At 36.4% G+C, this 23249-nt stretch overlaps 1 protein-coding gene across 5 annotated transcripts in view; it reads right to left on the reverse strand.

The window, feature by feature from the left end:
- Window positions 1–23249, reverse strand: part of ZFYVE9 (zinc finger FYVE-type containing 9) — a 191783-nt gene that overhangs the window by 60710 nt on the left and 107824 nt on the right. For 4 of the 5 annotated variants that reach the window (XR_011503394.1, XM_070509924.1, XM_070509925.1 and 1 more), the window contains 3 exons: window positions 5699–5798; window positions 3064–3240; window positions 1254–1423 (listed from right to left, as the gene is read on the reverse strand). Coding sequence is in view for 4 of the 5 variants with exons in the window: in XM_070509924.1 (XP_070366025.1) it covers window positions 1254–1423; window positions 3064–3240; window positions 5699–5798 (447 nt within the window). In the remaining variant the exon portion in view is untranslated. The remainder of the gene's footprint in view (window positions 1–1253; window positions 1424–3063; window positions 3241–5698; window positions 5799–23249) is intronic. The other variant, XM_070509926.1, reaches the window with a different exon arrangement.

Consider the following 23249-nt stretch of genomic DNA (forward strand, 5'->3'; position numbering starts at 1 on the left):
TATTCTTGCAACTTTTCTGTGGGTTTGAAATTTTTCCAGATAAACAGCTGGGGGAAAAAAGAAACCTTCTTGACTTAGTAATTGTGCAGATACAAAGACTAAGACATAGTTCTGGCTCTCATCCTCTGCAGCCACAGAAAAGTCCCCAAAAGACCTGGAAATATCTGAAGACAGCTATGGTATGGTTTAATGTTCCTTCACCAAACATGAAATTTAGCTCTGTACAGCAATAACCCTAATCTTAACATCAAGCAATTTCAATTACAACCAAATCCATAAACTACGTAAATTTCTGAAAAAATATTACCGAACATAAACATAAATAAATAGTAACTAACAATTCTATGAAGACTTCAAGAGTAAAAACTTTATCCAAACTTTGATCTTATTTTATTGAAAAAAAAAAAAAAGGAAGCATATAGTTAGAATTAACAGCCTTATTATAACCTTGACCACCATATTCAAGAGGGCAATCAGCGACAGAAAGGGACCTACTGAAAAAAAAGGATCTTATGTATACACTTTCTAATTTTGGTCCTACGTGGCTGTTCTCTGACTGTCTCCAAAAAAAGTAGTTGGTATTTGTCCCCTTCTGAAAACTAGGGCCCAAGAGAATCCCATTAACCCCAAAACCATGACCAGCACATCCTATAGAGACAAGGTAGAGGTGCCAGCACAGTATGTGCTAGTTTCCTTAGGAAAATTATATAAATCTTCCATTCAATAAGTCAGTGATTTTCAACTTATTTTTAAGCTTTGGAATCCTTTTAAAAAAATCTTAAATGGAAACATAACTGGTAGAACAGAAAAAAGTAGACATGCTCAGGTTGAAGAGAAAGGAACAGAGGGATTCCTCAGCTGCCTCCATATTGCCTGGCCTTTCCTCACCACTGCACTCCCGAGAGGCCACTACAGAACCTGGGGAACATGGTTTGAAACCAATGTATCAAGGGCCAGGATTCCTTCTAACACCTCTAGCTACCGAAGTAGCCTGAGCTCACCTGAGAAGCTTCATAAGAATCTTTCTCCTGAACAAACCTCCAACTATAGAGCAGAAAAGGACAGATTTTGCCACAGTTACTTTAACCCTACAGACAAACACAGGCACACACATATATGCACACATACACTAAACTGTATCCGAAACCTATAGGGTTCCACAGAAAAGTCACTCAGCTTAGAAAAAAAGACAGAGGCAGCACAATGCTGAGTAAGGCGGGTACTCATTTTTACTTGCTGTTTTGTTTTCTTACCTCTGCTGGTAGAGGACTGGTAGCTGCTGGCTTGACTGGGTCATGTGACACAGCCAGGGTTCCTGCAGAGGAAGTTCCATTCATTGTTAATTTGGCTGCATCAGCAACTTCTCCATTAGGTAAGATCCCATCAGCAAACCAAACTCGCCTCTGCTCTCTGGGCTGAGCCACTTGAGGAGCCAGAAAAATAAAACAGGAATCAATGTGACATTGGTAGAGTTTCTAACATCAAAAAAGAGAAGGTCACCAATTCCAGATGTGCAAAGAAGTCAATATTTAGCATCTTATAATTACAAATATCAGAACTGTAACTGTGTATATAAGTGGTTATAAATTAATAAAAACACACATTTAAATATATTCTTTACTTCTATAACTTGTATGTAAAGATTTAAAACATTTTGCTTTAAAATACTGAGTTCTTAAATATATCTGTGATTATGCCGCACACTCTGTCCCATATCATTGACAGAGAAACTAAGGAAGGTGTTTTAAGTACCTATGAAATTTAATAGCAGGGAAAAATATCTAGCAATAGACATCCACATCTCCTAAATGTAGGAGGTTTCTACAGGAATTAAATATCTAGAAAAATGATAGGGTATTTTTAAAGGGCAGAGATGCCCTGAAGAATGTTGAAGAATTATTAATTAATAAAGGAAGAGTTGGCACAGATACGTAAGAATTGGGAAGCAAACTGACCAGATCTTTGGCTAAAGTGTAACTGAAGAAGAAAGACTGATCTGGCAGTGCAAAAGTAGTTTGTATTTTAGTAAAAGGACAGGGGAAAAGCTGGGAAACTGAATCTGATGAAATGATCTCTTTAAATCCGGTTTTGGAAATCAATTCAAACAGCCAAAACAAAGAGAGACTAGGGGAAGAATAACAAAAACGACAAATGAAGTAAAGAGAATAAAGATTTTGAGAAAGAAAGCCTGAACTCATAAAAATACAAGGAGTATGACTAAGGGATGATCTGAAAAGAGGGAAAATGGGGAAGAGTATGATAATGTCAATAGAAGTCTTTGCTCTTCAAAAGGGGAGGAGGGCTATTTAGCAAGGGGAAGGCAATATTACTAGACAAAAAGACAAAGTTAATGAAAGAAGATTGATTTAAATAATCAAGGGAAACTTCTTCACAAGATCATTTTAAGGAAATATATAATTGTTATTTTTACTATTCATAATCCCCTGAACTTACAAAGTGCCTTTGGTCTAACAATATCATAATCATAAAGACATAATAAACTAAAATAAATTGAGCCTATAATTTTCTACCTATGATATGATATAACCAGAATTAAAGTTCTGGATTTTATGAAGGTCTATGTACCTAACACAATATTTTCATATTCTTATACGGATAGATTCAAAATGAAAAGAGAAAATGGCAATGTATACTCTAAAAAGTAATACTAGAATGGACTGGTCAGAAGGAAGAATTCTCATTTTTATCACTTACTAAACTTCTACAAAGAGCATTATAGTAAGATGAGGCTAGGATTTTACAGGCTGACTTCAAATTCTGTATCTCTTTTCAAGTATCAGCAGTATAATTACTCCACTCTTAAGTTGGAGAGGGTATTGGGATATTTTTAGAGGTGCCTCCAAAATATCAGGCAACACAATATTATTCTTTACTTGCCCAGAAATAGTCTCGACACATTTCTCACCTTGTTCTTCCACTTTAATAACCACCCAAAGGGACTTATCTGCACTGTTATAAAGACTTGTGCCGTAAAATCACATCAGCACCTTTTTAGAGGAACTTGGTGAGGAAAAAGAGAGAGAATAGCACATGATCCCCTACCTTCTGCTCCAGGGTGCTTTAAAACTCCCACAGGTACCATCACAGTGGGAGGTGGAGAGCTCAGGGCTCCTGAGGCCTGAGCCTGCTGCAAGGGAGGGATAGTAGAACAGTATTCAGCAGGATTGTTAGGGTTAGGGCTCTGGCTTGAGGCACTCATCATGTTCTCCCAGGCTTGAGCTAAAGCAAATACAGACACAATCAATGTGAATGGATTGCAAAATATGGACATCAAGACCTCCACAATATTGGATAAATAATGTAGCTCCTCCTCAGTAACACTCATAGTATGTCTCTCTTCCAGCTAGTGAAGACAGTAAGGAGATATGTGATTTTATCCAATAAAGGAGACTATTTAGTTAAGTAAACTATCTGGATGCAACAAATAAGAACTACATGATAATTCTGATACAGACTGATCGATCAGTCTGAGGTTAATGACTTGGTCCCTGACTTCTTTAAAGGAGACCATACATTCCCTTAAGAGGGACCGAAACAACATCAAACTTATTAAGGATTTGCAACAGGGATAGCATTTAGACATTCGGCAGGGGAGGGGGTAGGGTATGTTTAATATTCAATGCACTTTATAAAGCTCTATAAAGAATCAAAATCGAGGGCTAAGATAGCATAACCCCATTGTATGATATTTTGTTTCATTTCTAGACTTTTAGGCTCTTCTTAGTTCAGGTAAAATCTCATTTAAAAAATTCTGAAGCCTAAAGCTCAGGAGAACACATCTCAACATTTTTGTGAATTCTGATTTTGTACAATCATAAACCTGTGTAAAAATATCCAACAAAAACAACCATTTCACATCTTTGGTGTGTCTCAAAAGCACAGGACCCATTTGAACATGAAAATGTGCCACTATCACATAAGTGCCATCAATCAATATGAATGATCACAAGTGTGTTAAGAATCTGTATACTCTATAATTTTACTAACTAAATACTAACATATTAACTATTGTCTTTAAAAGCAAATAGGATGAAAAATACTACAGAAACGAAAGACAGCAAATTTTATCTTCTAGATTCAGGTAATATCACATGCCCAGGAATAGAAACCACCCAATTTTTTAAGCATCTTTCTCATTCAACATCAAAGAACAATCCATAAGATTTTGAATATTTATTGCCTCAAAACTGCAAGGCAAGGCTAGAAACAAAAACTATGTTCTGTTTGAAAGCTCTGGCAGGAAGAGGGGAGGAAGAGAACAGGAGAAAGGAAAAGGGGATAGGTAACACTGAAAAGCATCAACTTAAATAGTCAGTAAAAGATCAGGCTAAGCCATGCGAGAGGAAAGACGCTGGAAAGACCAGGAAAAGTAGATTATTTCAGGATCCCCTGTTTAGGGCATCCTTGGTTTAATAAAAAGTAAGTATTCCATATGAATCCTCTGCCATTTCCTTCATCTTCAGCTATGCCAAGTTAGGAAAAAAAAAAAAGCTATCAAGTTGGAAGACCTCATCAAATAAAAGAGGTATTAGGTACTGTAACTAAGCAGCATGCTCTTATCTGTGCACATATGTCTTAAAATGAACGCAGGAATAAAAATCATCAATTGAGCAAGAGTGAAATAACCACCATCTAAAAAATGACCCTTAAGAGTAGAGAGAATGATTCATATTTGATCAAAATTATAAGAATTCAGAAATGGGAGGAAACTGAATAGATCAAAGGAGATTAGAACAGATCAGATTAACTGACATGCAATAGGTTAATAAGCCAGCAACAGGAAAACATCACTATGAGCAATGCAGACAGACAGAGCAGGAGGGGCCTCGAGCAGAAGTTCCAGCCTCCAGGAGGCACACTATTCCGGCACAGGCAGCAGTGGCATCCAAGTTTAACACTTTACTCCTATCAGTAATTGTTTTGACAACTGTACAAAGATGCCCTCAAAGAGAAAATACTATAGCCTGATCAATTTTTATTGTATCTCTTTACAAGAATACTCTGAGTTTTTTTCCTTATTTTTTTAACTAAAATGATCTTGTATTCATTTCCAGTCCCGCGAAAGATGAACACTACATAAGGTGTAATTACCTTCTCATGGCCATCTTCTTTTACCATGTAACTAAACTCAAAGCCATTATCATTATAAGAAATCTAAGTAGTATTAAGAAGATAACTGAGAGAAAAACACAATTTTCTACGTGATCCTAGATGCTAAAATATTTATTTTTAACAAGATGAACGGCATAAGGTGTTAAGAATATATTCTAAGTTATTAAGGTATTCCCTAGATGGAGATAACTTCCCTTGAAAGGAAAACCTCAGTCCAATTTTAATATTTCATCATTTAAGCGGTCAAAAGCCCCCCACTCCTACCCCCATCCCATTCCGGTCATTTCACAGGAATATTAACAGCCACCTATCACCTGATTTCCACAAGAACTTCCTGCAAAACTTACCTGACTTCAGCATTCGTTCATTAAATTATGCATAGGAATTCTGAGATGCTAAGATATTTTCAAAACATGGAACTTTAGTTCAACATTTTCAGTTGAAGTTACGACATTTGAGAAGGTGAGCAACTTGTAGAGAGAGGCAGGAAAAAATAGTAGCCTTTTCAGAGGAATTCTCTTGTTCTGTCTCAATAATTGTGAATTCAATCTGTTTTAATACTTACCATTCATTAGCACTGAATGGCAGATTACACATACTCTAGCTTCCTTTCTGTCCATATACAACAGCTTACATTTCAGGCTACAGCAGGAAGCACAAAAAACCTGCAGGAAAAAGAACATACTAAATTTACTTAGGATCACAGCATAAAGGGAGTAAATCAATACTGACCAACTGACAGGGAACCTTATTACTACAACATAAAAACTTCAAAGGAAAATGTAATTGAGGAAGCTGGGCACAAGACCCAATTCAAAAGTAAGAGTGAGATTACGTCTGTAAGCAATAAGGAAAGTGAAAGTGTTGGCTGAAAATAAAAATCTTAGCCAAGATCATACAGCAAATACACAGGAGAGAAAAAAATGTGAGCTGCCCTTAGGCAAAATTCCTATACACAATATCATATAACATGGGCATTTAAAGACAGTTATAGCCACTATTTCTGATTGGGGACTCTGGTTTTTAACTTCTTTTTTTACTATCCTTATGTATGGGATAATGATCATACCAGCTGTTTTCACTGGTTTGCTATGAAGGCCAGGAAAGATCAAAACATACAACTCGATTAAAAAAAGCACAGCCCCAGCTACAGAAAATCAGAGCAGGCAACCAAAATTGTTCATGCCAATTTCTAGCACCTTATTTCCACCTTCCAAAGAGAGTTCCTGATAATCTTACTTTCTTCTCCCTTCCACATCAAGCAACAAGAATCTCCTCAGCTCCCTGTTGATTTCTTTCTTTTTTCTTTTTTAAAGATTGGCCCTGAGCCAACATCTGTTGCCAATTTTCCTTTTTTTCCCCCTTCTCTTCTAAATCCCCCAGCACATGGCTGTATATTCCAGTTGTAGGTCTTTCTGGGTCTGATACGTGGGACGCTGCCTCAGCATGGCCTGATGAGCAGTGCTAGGTCCGCACCCAGGATCTGAACAGGCAAACCCTGGGCCACCGACGTGGAGCATGCAAACTTAACCACTTGGCCACGGGGCCGGCTCCAAGATTTACTTTCTTGAGAACTCAATTAGTCACTTATCTCAGAGAGCTTCATACAGGCAGAAAGTGGTTCCCATAAGGGAAAATTCTACTAATCCAGTTTTTATGACCAAGAAGTATCCTATAACTGCCGCTGCCAATCTCCCTCTTTTTGTATGTGAGCTGCCACCACAGCATGGCCACTGACCAATGACTGGTGGAGGTGAATGCACAGGAACCAAACTCGGGCTGCCGAAGTGGATTGTGCTGAACTTAACCACTAGGCCACTGGGCCTGGCCCTAATTTTGGTATTTTTAATAGAGCAATGGGAAATCACTTAAATGTTTTAATAGAAGAGAAAGACATGATCAGACATGCACAGCTACGGTAAGGGAAAAGAATGGAGGGGAGCAAGAACGGATTTGAGATGGTTCAACACACAAAATCAATCAATGTAATACATATTAACAGAATGAAGGAAAAAGCCCAAATGATCATCTCAGACGATGTAGAAAAAGCATTTGACAAAATTCAATACCCTTTCATAATAAAAACATTCAAAAAACTAGAAGTTGAAGGAAACTACCACGACACAATGAAAGCCATATATGAAAAACCCACAGCAAACATCATACTCAAAGTGAAAGACTGAAAGCTTTTCCTCTAAGATCAGGAACAAGGCAAGGATGCCTACTTTCACCATTTCTACTCAACATAGTACTGGAAGTTCTAGCCAGAGTAATTAGGCAACAAAAAGAAGGCATTTAAATTAGAAAGGAAGAAGTAAAATTATCTCTGTTTGCAGATGACATGATCTTATATGCAGAAAACCCTAAAGATTCCACAAAAAAAACTGTATGAGAAAATGAATTCAGCAAAGTAGCAGGATATAAATTCAACACACAAAAATCAGTTGCATTTCTATATGCTAAGAATGAACAATCTGAAAAGGAAATTATAAAAACAATTCCATTTACAATAGCATCAAAAAGAACAAAATAATAGACTGGATAAAATATTTGTATTACATAAAAATGGACAAAGGACTAAGATCCATAATATATAAAGAGCTTCAGTAAATGAGTAAGGAAAATACAAATACCTCCAAGGAAAAATAGGCAAAGAACTCACACACGTAAATTCACAGAAAAATTAATAAAGTGTCCAATAAATAAAAATATAATAAATATCACTCATGACAAAATTAAAATTAAAAGAATGAGATATTCCTTTTCTATTGTACAGGCAAAGATTCTTTTGGGGAAAAAAATCCTGATATTATCCAATGGTGGTGAGGATATAGAGTAAACAGGAACTTCCTCTCATACCCTCTTGGTGGTAGTATAATTTAGATTAATTTAACAATATTTTAAAAAATTTTAAGTGTTCATTCCCTTTGACTCAGCACTTAATTTTAATTTATCCTACAAAAAGCATCCACATGTGCAGAGATGTATACAAGAATTATCTCTATACAGTTTGCAATAGCCAAAAGTTGTAAACAACCCAAATATACATCAGTAGAGAAATGGTTAAACTGCAGTATAGCTATAAAATGCAACGTTGTTCAGTCTGTAAAAAGAATAAGATAGTTTACTAACTGACATGCAAAAGTAAAGTAAAATAGTCAAGTTGGAGGATGAGAGTTGGATGGAAATAGGGCCTTTTTCTTTCTCTTTTTAATTTATATATATTTTTTAGGTGTTAGATTGGGATATTTTAACTTTGGGTAGAGCTTTTTCTGTTTTTTTAAAAAAAAAAAACAGAAAAAAGAACATTAGTTGGTGTTACAGGTTGAACTGTGTTTCCCCCAAATTTAGATGTTGAAGTCTTAACCCCCAATACTTCAGAATGTGATCTCATTTGGAGATAAGGTCTTTACAGAGGTAATCAAGTTAAAATAGGTCAGTAGGGCGGGCTCCTAAACCGGTAAGACTGATGACCTTATAAAAGGGGAAATTTGGACACAGCACACATACAGGGAGAATACCATGTGAACATAAAGATGGCTATCTACAAGTGAGGGAAAGAGATATGGAACAGATCCTTCCTTCACAGCACTCAGAAGGAACCAACCCTGTCACCAACTTGATCTCAGACTTCTAGCCTCTGGAATTGTTATACAATATATTTCTCTTGTTTAAAGCACCCAGTTAGTGGTAGTTTTTGTTACAGCAGCCCTAGCAAACTAATGCAGTTGGAAACTTTCAGAAGTAGAGGACTTGCACTTTGGGAAAACAACCTCAACTAAGAATGAAAAAAAAATAAAAACCAAAACTGATTTTTTAAGGCCGTATATGAAAAACCCACAGCAAACATCATACTCAGTGGGGTAAAACTGGAATCCAGCCCTGTGAGAAAAGGAACAAGACAAGGATGCCCACTCTCACCACTCTTATTCTTATTCTGGAGGTTTTGGCTAGAGCAATTAGGCAAGAAAAAGAAATAAAAGGAATCCATATAGGCAATGAAGAAGTGAAACTCTCATTGTTTGCAGATGACATGATTTTATATATAGAAAACCATAAAGATCCCATCAGAAAACTATTAGAAATAATCAACACCTACAGCAAAGTTGTAGGGTACAAAGTCAATTTACAAAACTCAGTGGCATTCCTATACTCCAATAACGAACTAACAGAAAGAGAACTCAAGAATACAATCCCATTTACAATCACAACAAAAAGAATAAAATATCTAGGAATAAATTTACCAAGGAGGTGAAAGACCTATATAAGGAAAACTATAAGACATTATGGAAAGAAACAGGTGAGGACATAAAGAAATGGAAAGAGATTTCATGCACGTGGATTGGAAGGATGAACACAGTTAAAATGTCCATACTACCTAAAGCAATCTACAGATTCACTGCAATCCCAATCAGAATCCCAATGACATTCTTCACAGAAACAGAACAAAGAATCTTTAAATTCATATGGGGCAACCAAAGACATCCAATAGCTGAAGCAATCATGAGAAACAAAAACAAAGCTCGAGGCACCACAATCCCTGACTTCAAAATATACTATAAAGCTACAGTAATCAAAACAGCATGGTATCGCTACAAAAACAGGCACACAGATCAATGGAACAAAACTGAAAGACCAGAAATAAAACCACACATCTATGGACAGCTAATTTTCAACAGAGGTGCTAAGAACATACAATGGAGAAAGGAAAGTCTCTTCAATAAATGGTGTGGGAGAAACTGGACAGCCACATGCAAAAGACTGAAAGTAGACTGTTATCTTTCTCCATACACAAAAATAGACTCGAAATAGACCAAAGACTTGAAGGTAAGACCTGAAACCATAAAACTTCTAGAAAAAAATATAGGCAGTACACTCTTTAACATCAGTTTTAAAAGGATCTTTTCAAATACCATATCTACTCAGACAAGGGAAGCAAAAGAAACAATCAACAAGCGGGACTTCATCAGACTAAGGAGTTTCTGGAAGGCAAAGGAAACCAGGATCAAAACGAAAAGACAACCCACCAACTGGAAGAAAATATTTCCAGATCATATATCCAACAAGGGGTTAATCTCCATAATATAAAAAGAACTCATACAACTGAACTACAAAAAGACAAACAACCCGATCAAAAACTGGGCAGAGGATATGAACAGACATTTTTCCAAAGAAGATATACAGATGGCCGACAGGCACATGAAAAGATGCTCAATATCACTAATCATCAGGGAAATGCAAATCAAAACTACACGAAGGTATCACGTTACACCCGTTAGAATGGCTATAATCACAAAGACAAAAAATAACAAACAAGGGAGAGTTTGTGGAGAAAATGGAACCCTCATACACCACTGGTGGGAATGCAAACTGGTGCAGCCACTGTGGAAAACTGTATGGAGATTCCTCAAAAAATGAAAAATAGAAATACCTGACTATCCCACTACTGACCTGGCTATCCCACTACTGGGTATTTATCCAAAGAACCTGAAATCAACAATACAAAGAGACTTATGCACCCCTATGTTCAGTGCAGCATTATTCACAATAGCCAAGACGTGGAAGCAACCCAAGTGCCCACTGACTGACTGTTGGATAAAGAAGATGTGGTATATATATATACAATGGAACACTAGTCAGCCATGAAAAAAGACAAAATCATGCCATTCACAACAACATGGAGGGACCTTGAGTATATTAAGTGAAATAAGCCAGACAGTGAAAGACAAACACTGTAAGACTTCACTGATCTATGGAAGATAAACTTACGGACAAAGAGAACAGTTTAGCGGTTACTAGAGGGAAGGGTTTGGGGGTGGGCACAAGGGGTGAAGGGGCACATTTATATGGTGACTTGACAAATAATAAGGTACAACTGAAATTTCACAATGTTATAAACTATTATGGCCTCAGTTATAAAAAAAAAAGGAAATCTTTAGAAAGATCCATTTGTAACCACTGCCGTGTTCAGAAAAAATAATTCCAATTATGGAAAGAATGCAGATTCCTGTAAAACCTAAATGCAAAAGTGTACAGAGTAGAAGGTGACAGACCTAGGAATTCCAACAAAAAACTAAATAAATAAACATAGCCAACTACTTGACACTGAGCCTGGAGTTGAAGTGGCAACAGTGGAAGTGGAGTAGGTAGGAGTCATTTCTGGGGTGGACTTAGGACCGGATCCCATGAGGTGTGAAAGAAAATGAGCCCTGGAACCTAGGTGAGGGGCGATACCAGTTCCCAGCAGACAGGGTGTAAGAGAGGGATAAGATGGGGATGCAGAGAGGAAAAATAATCTTCCTTCTACCCTCTGAGTTCTTGGCTGAGACCCCTATAATAGAAGACAGGTCAAAAGAGAAAAACAAACAAAAACAAGTCTTTTCTAAAAAGCAAGTTAGGGGGAAGCATAACACAGTTAAACTGAAAGACACAAGAATACTCATCCTTCCCAGTATCCCATGGGCCTAGCAATAGTGTAGAGGGGATCCTTTATGTTTCCAATGGGACTACAGAAAGGCACAGAAGTTAGTTAGAAAAGTGGATGACTTGCCAGGAGACTACCTAGAATGGCAAGGAAATGGGAGACAGGCAAGGGATGCACTTCTGTGGATTCACTCATGCCAGAGAACTACATGGAATCGAATGTAACATACAATACAAAATTACCACTGGACAGTGCCTATGACTGACATAGATAGTGTACCACAATATAAAATAGAAGACACATCTTGAAACACTGGCCCTCATTCTCAAAAAGACAAAGACTGTGACGTAATAAGATCCTCAGGTCATCAGAATTAGTACCATGGAGAAGAGGCGCAGAATCTAAGAGATCTGAACCAACTAAGAGTAGGTTAATAACCCTGGATTTAACATTACTGAATAATACTGAGTTTGCCTGAAAAGAACAAGAGGAAGTTGTCTTCCATGAGCTAGGTTAGTCAATGTTTTTCAATAAGGGCACTCTTGGCATTTGGGGTGGGCCAATTCTTCAACTGGGCAGCACTGTCCTGTTTAACAAAGGATGTTTAGCAGCCCTGGTCCGAGCCTACTAAATGCCAGTAGCAACACCAGTCATTGTAACCACCAAAAGTATCCCACCACATTCCAAACATCATTTAAGTACCTTCCTCAGTTCTCTAAGCTAGAGGCCCAGAGCCAAAAATTAAAATCAGTTCTAGAAATAGAGTTACATATTTGTACATGAACTTAAATTATTATACTGCTGAAAGAGCATGCCATATGCCTTTATTATTACAACTAACAAGATCTATTGTAATCTATTGCATTTACTTAATTTATTCTCCATTTTCCCAAAACAGAATATAAACTCTGTGCAGCAATGAACTAAAGTACTAAAGTACTTTTAATACTGACATCACAGCGCTTGAAATAAAATAGGTACTTGATAAATGTTTATTGTTTCCTTGATTAGTAAACTATTGCACAAATGAATATATGAATGCAGAAACAATGTGCACTTATCTGGAAAGGGCTATGCCATACATGCCCAGATTCACAACTTCAACACGGCAAACACATTTTAAGCAGTTTATTAATACTAGTGACCTCAAGTTTTACAGGCCAAACGGCTATGGATGACCTTAACTGACAGGATCTATATGACCTGCCTTACAGTAGAGAGACAAATTATGATATTTATAATACATGTGCTATACAATATTCCAGATGAGTATTGGTTAAAATGCTCCACTCGTATGTTTACATGTAATTTTCTTTAATGTGGCACTTCTGGGTTCCAATCTCAACTTTATCATTCACTAGCCAAATGACTCTACGGGAATAATTTAAACTCTCGAGTCTCAGTTTTTCCTCATATGTAGAATTGAAATATTAATATCCTCCTCACAAGGCTTTTATGAGAATTAAATGATATAATACATCTAAAATTGGTAACACATAATAGGTACTGGATGTATGATAGTTTCCTTATTTCCCTTTCCTTTCCTTTTAAAATTTCCCACTCATGGCTTTCCATGTAACAAACCCTACTGCCAAATTTATGAACAGCTCTATACTCAAGTACCACTTTGTGCCTATTTATACACCCTTTACAGTGTGAATAACACATACTCCTTTGTAATTCTTGAAAATTCAAATCATCAAATGCTCACTTATTTCTTTCCAAATTAGAAAATGGAAAAAATGATGTCCCAGGTCTTCAAAAAGCCCTGTAATTACGACAAAAATAACTGCCTTTCAAGAACAAAAAACAGGAGAAGAAAATACTTGTGACCGACCAATATCCAGCTATTCACAAGGACCGACAGTAACAATTTGCAAAAATTCTTAAGTGCTGAACAGTACTTTCCCCTTGTTTATTAGCATATACCAAAATCAATGCAGTAAGAGCTAAAGCAGTTCAGTCAGATTCCAACCCTACCTCTGTCCAAACAACTGTTCCAACTTTACTGTTATTAATTGAAAATAATTATGAGAATAATTTTAAGAGTATATCACAGGAAAGGCTACAAAAGGTCTCTAATTTAACCTTTCAACACTATTTCCAAGTGGGGCTATACAAATAGAAAGATACAAGACCAGAATTGTAAGAAAATAATATTCAACATAAAACTTTAAACTTGCTTGAAGTTATCACTCATTTCCTTTAATACACAATGAATTAGTTTTTATATATCCTATTATTATCTTGTAAATAACACACATATTATGTTGTAGTAAGTTTCACGTGTGGGTTAAAAAGTGCTAATTTGTAAAAGGCAAGCAATTAAACATATCCCTATTTTTGTAACCATATTCTGGCCATTCTTCATTTTTTAAACTTTTTATTATAGAAATTTTCAAACATATAAAAGTAGACATAACAGCATAACAAACCCCCAAGTGCCCATCACCCAAGTGAAACAATTATCAAATCCAATCCTTACCCATTTCTCTCCCACTTAATCATTTTGAAATAAATCTCAGATATTATTTCATCATTAAATATTTCAGTATATAGCTCTGAAACATAAGGACTATTTTAACATAAGAATACCATTACCATACCTTAAGAAATTAAGTTTCTTAATATTAAATATCCAAGCAGTATTAACATTTTTAACAGTCTCATATACATATATATTTGTGTGTGTGAGGAAGATTGGCCCTGAACTAACATCTGTTGCCAATCTTCCTCTTTTTGCCTGAGGAAGATGGTCCCTGAGCTAATATTCATGCCAATCTTCCTCTACTTTGAATATGGGATGCTGCTACAGCATGGCTTGTTGAGGAGTGTGTAAGTCCACCCCTCAGGTTTTGAATCTGCAAACTCTGGGCCACCAAAGCGGAGTGCACGAACCTAACTACTATGTCACTGGGCCGGCCCCTCATTTATATATTTTAATAGAACTTATTTTATATAGATATATATATTTTTTAATAGACAATTTTTTAAAGCAGTTTTGGGTTCACAGCAAAATTAAGCAGAAGGTTATAGAGATTTTGGCACATACCCTGTCCCCACACATGCCTAGCTTCCCCCATTATCAACATCCCCTACCAGAGTGGTCCATTTGTTACAATCAATGAACCTACACTGACATACCATTATCACTCAAAGTCTACAGTTTACAGTAGAGTTCACTCTTTATGTTATATATTCCATGGGTTTGGACAAATGTATAATGACATGTATGCACCATTATCAGACAGAGTAATTTCACCACTCTGAAAATCTTCTGTGCTCTACCTACTCATTCCTCCCTCTCCACCAACCGCTATAATCACAGATCTTTTTTCACTGTCTCCATAGTCCTGCCTTTTCCAGAATATCATATAGTTGGGATCATACAGTACATAGCCTTTTCAGATTGGCTTCCTCCACTTAGTAATATGCATTTAAGATTCCTCCATGTCTTTTCACAGCTTCATAGCTCATTTCCTTTAAGCAGTGAATAATATTCTATTGTCTGTATGCACCACAGTTTATTTATACATTCACCTACTCAAGCACATCTTGGTTGCTTCCAAGTTTCGGCAATTATGAATAAAGCTGCTATAAACATTTGTGTGCAAGTTTTTGCAGGAACATAAGTTTTCAAGTTATTTATATAAATACCTTGGAGCATGATTGCTGTTTTTCTTTGTAATGAACTGCCAAACTGTTTTCCAAAGTGGCTGTATCATTTTGCATTCCCATCAGCACTGAATGAGAGTTCTGTCGCTCCACATTCTCACCAGTATCTGGTGTTGTCAGTGTTCTGAATTTTGGCCATTCTAATAGGTGTGTAGCGGTGTCTCATTTTTGCTTTAATTTGTATTTCCCTTATTTATCCTAGGATAAATCCTACTTGATCATGGTGTATAACTCTGTCTATACATTGTTGGATTCAATTTGCTAATATTTTGTTGAGGATTTTTGCATCTACATTCATGAGAGAAATTGACCTGTAGTTTTCTTGTAATGACTTTGGGTTTCGTATGAGGGCAATGCTGGCCTCATAGAATGAGTTGGGAAGTATTCTCTCTGGTTCTATCTTCTGAAAGAGGTTGTGGAGAACTGGTATAATTTCTTCCTTACATCTTTAGTAGAATTCAGCAGTGAACCCATCTGGACTTGGTGCTGTTTTGGAAAGTTATTAATTATTGATTCAATTTCTTTAATAGATATAAGACTATTCACATTGTCTACTTCTTCTTGTGAGAGTTTTGGCAAATCATATCTTTAATAGGATTAGTCCATTTCTTATAGGTTATCAAGTTTGTGTACATAGAGTTCTTCATAGTATTACTCTATTATCCTTTTAATGGGATGTGTAGTGATGTCCCTTCTTTCATTTCTGATATTAGTAACTTGTGTCCTCCTCCTCTTTTCGGCATTGGCCTGGCTAGAGGCTTGTCGATTTTATTGATCTTTTCAAAGAACCAGATTTTGGTTTCATTAATTTTCTCTACTCAGCTCCTGTTTTCAGTTTCATTGATTTGTGCTCTAATTTTTAATATTTTGTTCTTCTGCTTACTTTGGACTTAATTTGCTCTTTTTATTCTAGTTTGCCAAAGTGGAAGCTTAGACAGTTGACTTGGGATTTTTCTTCTTTTCTTTTTTTTCCTTCTTCTTCTTCCCCAGTTCACAGTTGTATATTCTAGTTGTGCTATGTGGGACAAAACCTCAGCATGGTCTGAGGAGCGGTGCCATGTCCGCGCCCAGGACTTGAACCTGAAAATCCCTGGGCCGCCGAAGCAGAGTGCATGAACTTGACCACTCAGCCATGGGGCCAGCCCTTCTTCTTTTCTAATATACACATTCAATGCTGTATTAGTCTTATATTTTTAATATAGCGTATTTTAATAAATTTTTATGAATATATATCAAAATTTTTATTTCATTTAGCTTTTTAACGTAATATTTGAATCAGGAATCAAATAAGGTCCATATGCTCTGATTGTCTTAAGTCTCTTTTATTATGTAGGTTCTCCTTCAAAAATATTTTATTGAAGAAGCTGAGTCCTGTACTTCCCCACAATGTGGATTTTCACTGATTGCCATCTTGTGGTGTTGTTTAATGTGTCTCTTGAACTCTGTATTTCCTATAAATTGATTGATAGATCTAGAAATTTGATCAGATTTGAGTTTGACTATTTTTGCAAGACTATTTCATAGACCTTGAATTGTTTTTAATTGAATCGATATTAAGAATCACTATAAGAATTAAAAACAAAAACGAAAAGAGAACAATTATCCAGAATTCCACCAATTAAAATTACTTGTTTTCAATTTCATATGTTTGCTTTAGGTATACTTGTTTTTATGCCCAAGAATAATTTTTATAATTATAAACAAAGCTTAACTATGAGATTGCATTTTATTTTATTCATATATCATAAGCACTTTTCATATTGCCTTATAATAAGTATTTTTAATGGCTGAATCAAATGTATATATATTTAACTTATTATCTAATTTGGACAGAAATTATTTCAAATGTACTTGCTATTTTAAGTAAAACTAAAATGAACATCTTTTTGTTTAAAGCTCTTTGAGAATTATTTCCCCAAAAAGGAATTATTAGTTCTAAGAATTGATACATATGGGTATTCTTTCTTTTTTATGATTCCCTTTGTTTTTTTTGAGGAAAATTAGCTCTGAGCTAACATCTGCCACCAAATCTCCTCTTTTTGCTGAGGAAGACTGGCCCTGAGCTAACATTTGTGCCCATCTTCCTCTACTTTATATGTGGGACACCTGCCACAGCATGGCTCGACAAGCAGCGCATAGGTCCACACCCAGGATCTGAACTGGCCAACTCTGGGCTGCCAAAGTGGAATGTGCGCACTTAATCACTGCATCACTGGGCTGGCCCCATATATATGGGTTTTTAAATGTATAAAGACACTGGTTTCAACTTAACATCACCTGCACTGAGTACCATCAACATTTTCTATTTTTTGATATGGATATAAATTTTTAATTTCTGCCTCTTCATAGCTAATAAATTGAAATATTTCTTCACTGTTTACTAACCCACTTAAATATCTCTTTTGCACATGTATATACTGAAAATGTGATGGTTTTAACAATTTGTATCGCTGCTTTATATAGCAATGACATTTTGTCAACTGACATTCTGTAACCAACTTCTGATTTGTTCTGTCAAAGGAAGCATTGATTTCAGACTCAATATTCTACTCAGTGATTTTCAAATAATTCTCTTCTGGTTTAAAAAAATTGTGACCAACCTAGATGAAATGGACAAATTCCTAGAAACACAAAACCTACAAAGTCTGAATCAGGAAGAAATAGAAAATATGAATAAACCTACAACTAGTAAAAAGACTGAATCAATAATCAAAAAAGTCCCAAGAAAGAAAAGCTCCAAATCAGATGGCCTCACTGGTAAATTCTACCAAACATTTAAAGAACACCAATATTTCTCAAACTCTTCCAAAAAAACTGACATGGAAGGAACACTTCCTAACTCATGCTATAAGGCCAGCATTACTTTGATATCAAAGCCAGATGAAGATACTACAAGAAAACTATAGACCAACATCCCTTATGAACACTGATACAAAAAAAATCCTCAATAAGATACTAGCAAACAAAATTCAGCAGCATATTCAAAGGACTATAAACCATGACCAAGTGGTATTTATTCCTTGAATGCAGGGATAGTTCAACATAGGAAAATCAATCAATGTGACACACCACATTAATAGAATGGGAAAAAAATCCACATGATCATTGATACACAAAAAGCACTTAAGAAAATTCAACATACTTACATGATAAAAACAATCAACAAACTAAAAATGGAAGTAAATTACCTCAAAATAATAAAGACCACATATAAAAAAACCCATAGCTTATATCATAAGAAACAGTGAAAGACTAAAAGCTTTTCCTCTAAGATAGGAACAACACAAGGACATGCTCTTTGGCCACTTCTATTCAAACTTACTATTTGAAGTTTAGCCAGAGAAATTAGGCAAGGAAAACAAAGGTCACTGAAACAGGAAATGAAGAAGTAAAATCATCTCTTTTCACAGATACATGATCCTATATGTGCAAAACTCTAAAGATTCCACACACAAAAACTGTGTAAGAACTAACAAGCAAATTCAGTAAAGTCGCAAGATACAAAGTCAACACAGAAAAATCAGCTGTCTTTCTATATACTAATAATGAATGAGCCAAAAATGAAATTAAGAAAACAATTCCAGCTCTCAGGACGTCAGCAACATGGCAGAGTGAGCTGTTCCCTTTGTTTCTTCCCCCCCCCGAACTACAACTAAACGGACATTCATGGATCAGTGGACGATACTCACACAGCACATCAGAATGCCTGAGAGATCTGTGCTGCCATACATGTGAAGGTGGATGGACTACCCCCGCAAAGGTGGTGGAGACAGGTGAGCATTCTCCGACCCCCAGGCAGCCCAGCACCCATGTGACTGCTCTCCTGGCTGAAGTGCTCAGAGCACCACAGTGGCCCCTGGGGTGGGTATGTACCTTGGTGCAACTGTGGAAACAGATGATGGCAGCCTTGAGCCCCCATGTGACCACATCCCCATCTGGTGGGAGAGTCCACAGGACCACAAGGTCCATAGGGAGTGGCTCAGGCACAGATACAGTTGGGAAGCCCCACCCACCAAGCACAAAGGCTGGCATGACCTAGGACCAGACAGCAGTGGAGCTGCAAGTCCAGGCAAACGAGCTCCTGGCTGCAGCCATAATATAGCTGCAGTCCCAAAGGGGCAAGCACACCTGAGCAGGACTGCGGGAGCAGCCAGTAACAGCCTGGAGCCCCCGTGTGATTCCTTTCTCATTTGTTGGGAGATCCCACAAGGCCATTACAACCCCAAGAAGTGGCCCAGGCACAGCTGATGGAGATCCTGGTGGGCTCAGATTACACAGCTCCTTCCCCCTTACCCCAATGGCAGCAGGTAGAAGCTGCAGCCAAACACTATCTCTATATGGAGACACAAATCCACAACCTCAAGTAGTATGAAAAAAATACATTAAATCTCCAGACCAGAAGGAAAATGACAAATACCCAGAAATCAATCCTGAAAGCACAAAAACTTATAATCCAAATGACAGAGAATTCAAAATAGCTATAATAAAAAAACTCAATGAGTTAAAAGAAGAGATAGGCAGTTCAACGAAATCAGGAACAAATTCTTCAAAAACGAGATTGAAACTATAAGGAATAACCAATCAGAAACGTTGGAGATGAAAAAGACACTGGACGAGATACAGAAAAATCTGGACTCCCTGAACAATAGGGCTGATATTATGGAGGAACGAATCAGCAGTCTTGAGGACAGAAATACAAGAATGCTTCAGATGGAGGAGGAGAGAGAACTAAGACTAAGAAGAAATGAAAAAATTCTCTGAGAATTATGCAACTCAACTAGGAAATGCAACATAAGGATTATAAGTATTCCAGAAGGAGAAAAGCAGGAGAACAGAGCAAAAATCTTGCTCAAAGAAATAGCAGCTGAGAACTTCCCAAACCTGGGGAAGGAGCTGGAAACACACATGACAGAAGCCAACAGATCTCCAAACTATATCAGCATAAAAGGACCTTCTCCAAGACATACAGTAGTAAAGCTGGCAAGAGCAAATGACAAAGAAAAAATATTAAGGGAGGCAAGGCAGAAGAAAATAACTTACAAAGGAACTTCTATCAGGCTTTCAGAAGATTTCTCAGCAGAAACTTTACAGGCTAGGATAGACTCGAAAGGATATATTCAAAATTCTGAAAGACAAAAATTTTCAGCCAAGAATACTGTATCCAGTGAAAATATCCTTCAGATATGATAGAGAAATAAAAACGTTCCCAGATAAACAAAAGCTAAGGGAGTTCATTGCCATAAGAGCCCCTCTTACAAGAAATGCTCATGAAGGCCCTCATATCTGGAAAAAAAGAAAAAGTAGGGGTTACAAAAGCCTGAGAAAGGAGATAAATAGATAGACAAAAATAGAAAGTTGCAGCTCTCTATCAGAACAGGTTAGCAAACAATTATAACATTGAAGATAAAGGGAAGGAAAACACCAAAAGTAAATATAACCTTGTCATTTTAACCACAAACTCACAACACAGGATGGAATAAGATGTGACAATATCAACTTAGATGGGGAAGAGGAAAGAGATGGAATCAGCTTAGTCTAAGGAAATAAGAGGTTATCAGAAAATGGACTATCTCATCTATGAGATTTTTTATGCAAACCTCATGGTAACCACTAAGCAAATAATTAGAAGAGAGACACAAATAACAAATAAGGAGAAAACTAAGAAAATCAGCATAGAAAACTACCTAAGCGAATTGATAGTCCAAAATACATGGGACAAGAAACAAAAGAAATGCAGAAGAACCAGAAAATGAACAATAAAATGGCAGCATTAAGCCCTCATATATCAATAATCACTCTAAATGTAAATGGACTGATTCTTCCAATCAAAAAACACAGAGTTGCTAGATGATTAAAAAATAAGACCCAAGAATATGCTGCCTCCAGGAAATACATCTCAACTCAAAAGACAAACACAGGCTCAGAGTGAAGGGATGGAAGACGATACTCCAAGCTAATGGCGAACAAAAGAAAGCAGGTGTTGCAATACTTACATCAGACAAAGAAGACTTCAAGATAAAACAGGTAAAGAGAGAAAAAGAGGAGCAGTACATAATGATAAAAGGGACACTCCACCAAGAAGACATAACACTGATAAATATTTATGCACCCAACACAGGAGCACCAAAGTAAATAAAGCAACTATTAACAAACCTAAAAGGAGATATTAACAACAACACAATAATAGTAGGGGACCTCAACACACCACTTACACCAATGGAGAGATCATCCAGGCAGAAAGTCAACAAGGAAATTGTGGATTTAAATGAAAAACTAGACCAGACGGTCTTAATAGACATATTCAGAACACTGCATCCCAAAACAGCAGATTACACATTCTTCTCAGGAGTGCATGGAACATTCTCAAGGATAGACCACATGTTGGGAAACAAGGCAAGCCTCAATAAATTTAAGAAGAGTGAAATAATATCAAGCATCTTATCTAACCATAAGGCTATGAAACTAGAAATCAACAACAACAACAACAACAAAAACGCTGGGAAAGGGAAAAAAGATGTGGAGACTAAACAACATACTACTGAACAACCAATGCATCACTGAAGAAATTAAAAGAGAAATCAAAAAATATCTGGAGACAAATGAAATGAAAATACACCATACTGACACATATGGGATGCAGCAAAAGTGGTCCTCTGAGGGAAATTCATTGCAATACAGGCTCACCTAAACAAATAAGAAAAATCTCAAAAAGCAATCTCAAACTACAACTAACAAAATTAGAAAAAGAAGAACAAACAAAGCCCAAAGTCAGTAGAAGGAAGGAAATAATAAAAATTAGAGCACAAATAAAAGAAATTGAAACAAAAAAAAAGTAGAAAGGATCCATGAAACAAAGATCTGGTTCTTTGAGAAAATAACAAAATTGACAAACCCTTAGCCAGACTCAGAGAGGAAAAAAGAGAGAAGACTCAAATAAATACGATTAGAAAGGAAAGAGGAGAAATGACAACGGACACCATAGAAATACAAAAGATTATAAGAGAATACTATGAAAAACTATAGCCAACAAATTGGACAATCTAGAAGAAATGGATAAATTCTTAGACTCTAATAACCTCCCACAACTGAACAAAGAAAAAATAAAGAATCTAAATACATCAATCACAAGTAAAGAGATTGAAACAGTATTCAAAAACCTCCCAAAAAATAACTCCAGGACCAGACAGCTTCTGGAGAATTCTACCAAAAATTCAAAGAAGATTTATTACCTATCCTTGTCAAACTATTCCAAAAAAGCGAGAAAGACAGAACACTTCCTAACACATTCTACAAGGCTAACACCACGCTGATCCCAAAGCCAGAGAAGGACAACACAAAGCAGGAAAATTACAGGTCAATATCACTGATGAATAGATGCAAAAATCCTCAACAAAATATTGGCAAACTGAATACAGCAATACATTAAGAAGATCATAAACTATGATCAAATGGGATTTATACAAGGGACACAGGGATAGTTCAACATCTGCAAATCAATCAATGTGATACACCGCAATAACAAAATGAGAGAAAAAACCCACATGATCATCTCAATAGATGCAGAGAAAGCATTTGACAATATCCAAAATTCATTTATGATATAAACTCTCAATAAAATGGGTGTAGAAGGAAAGTATCTCAAAAGAATAAAGGCCATATATGACACATCCACAGCCAACATAATACTCAATGGGGAAAAACTGAAATCCAGCCCTCTTCAAAAGGAATAAGACAAGGGTGCCCACTTTCATCACTCTTATTCAACATAGTACTGGAAGTTTAGGCCAGAGCAATTAGGCAAGAAAAAGAAATAAAAGGAATCCATATAGGCAATGAAGAAGTGAAACTCTCATTGTTTGCAGATGACATGATTTTATATATAGAAAACCATAAAGATCCCATCAGAAAACTATTAGAAATAATCAACACCTACAGCAAAGTTGTAGGGTACAAAATCAGTTTACAAAAATCAGTTGCATTTCCATACTCTAATAATGAACTAACAGAAAGAGAACTC

This window comes from Equus asinus, chromosome 5 (genome assembly GCF_041296235.1).
Source record: "Equus asinus isolate D_3611 breed Donkey chromosome 5, EquAss-T2T_v2, whole genome shotgun sequence".
Classification (NCBI taxonomy): Eukaryota; Metazoa; Chordata; class Mammalia; order Perissodactyla; family Equidae; genus Equus; species Equus asinus.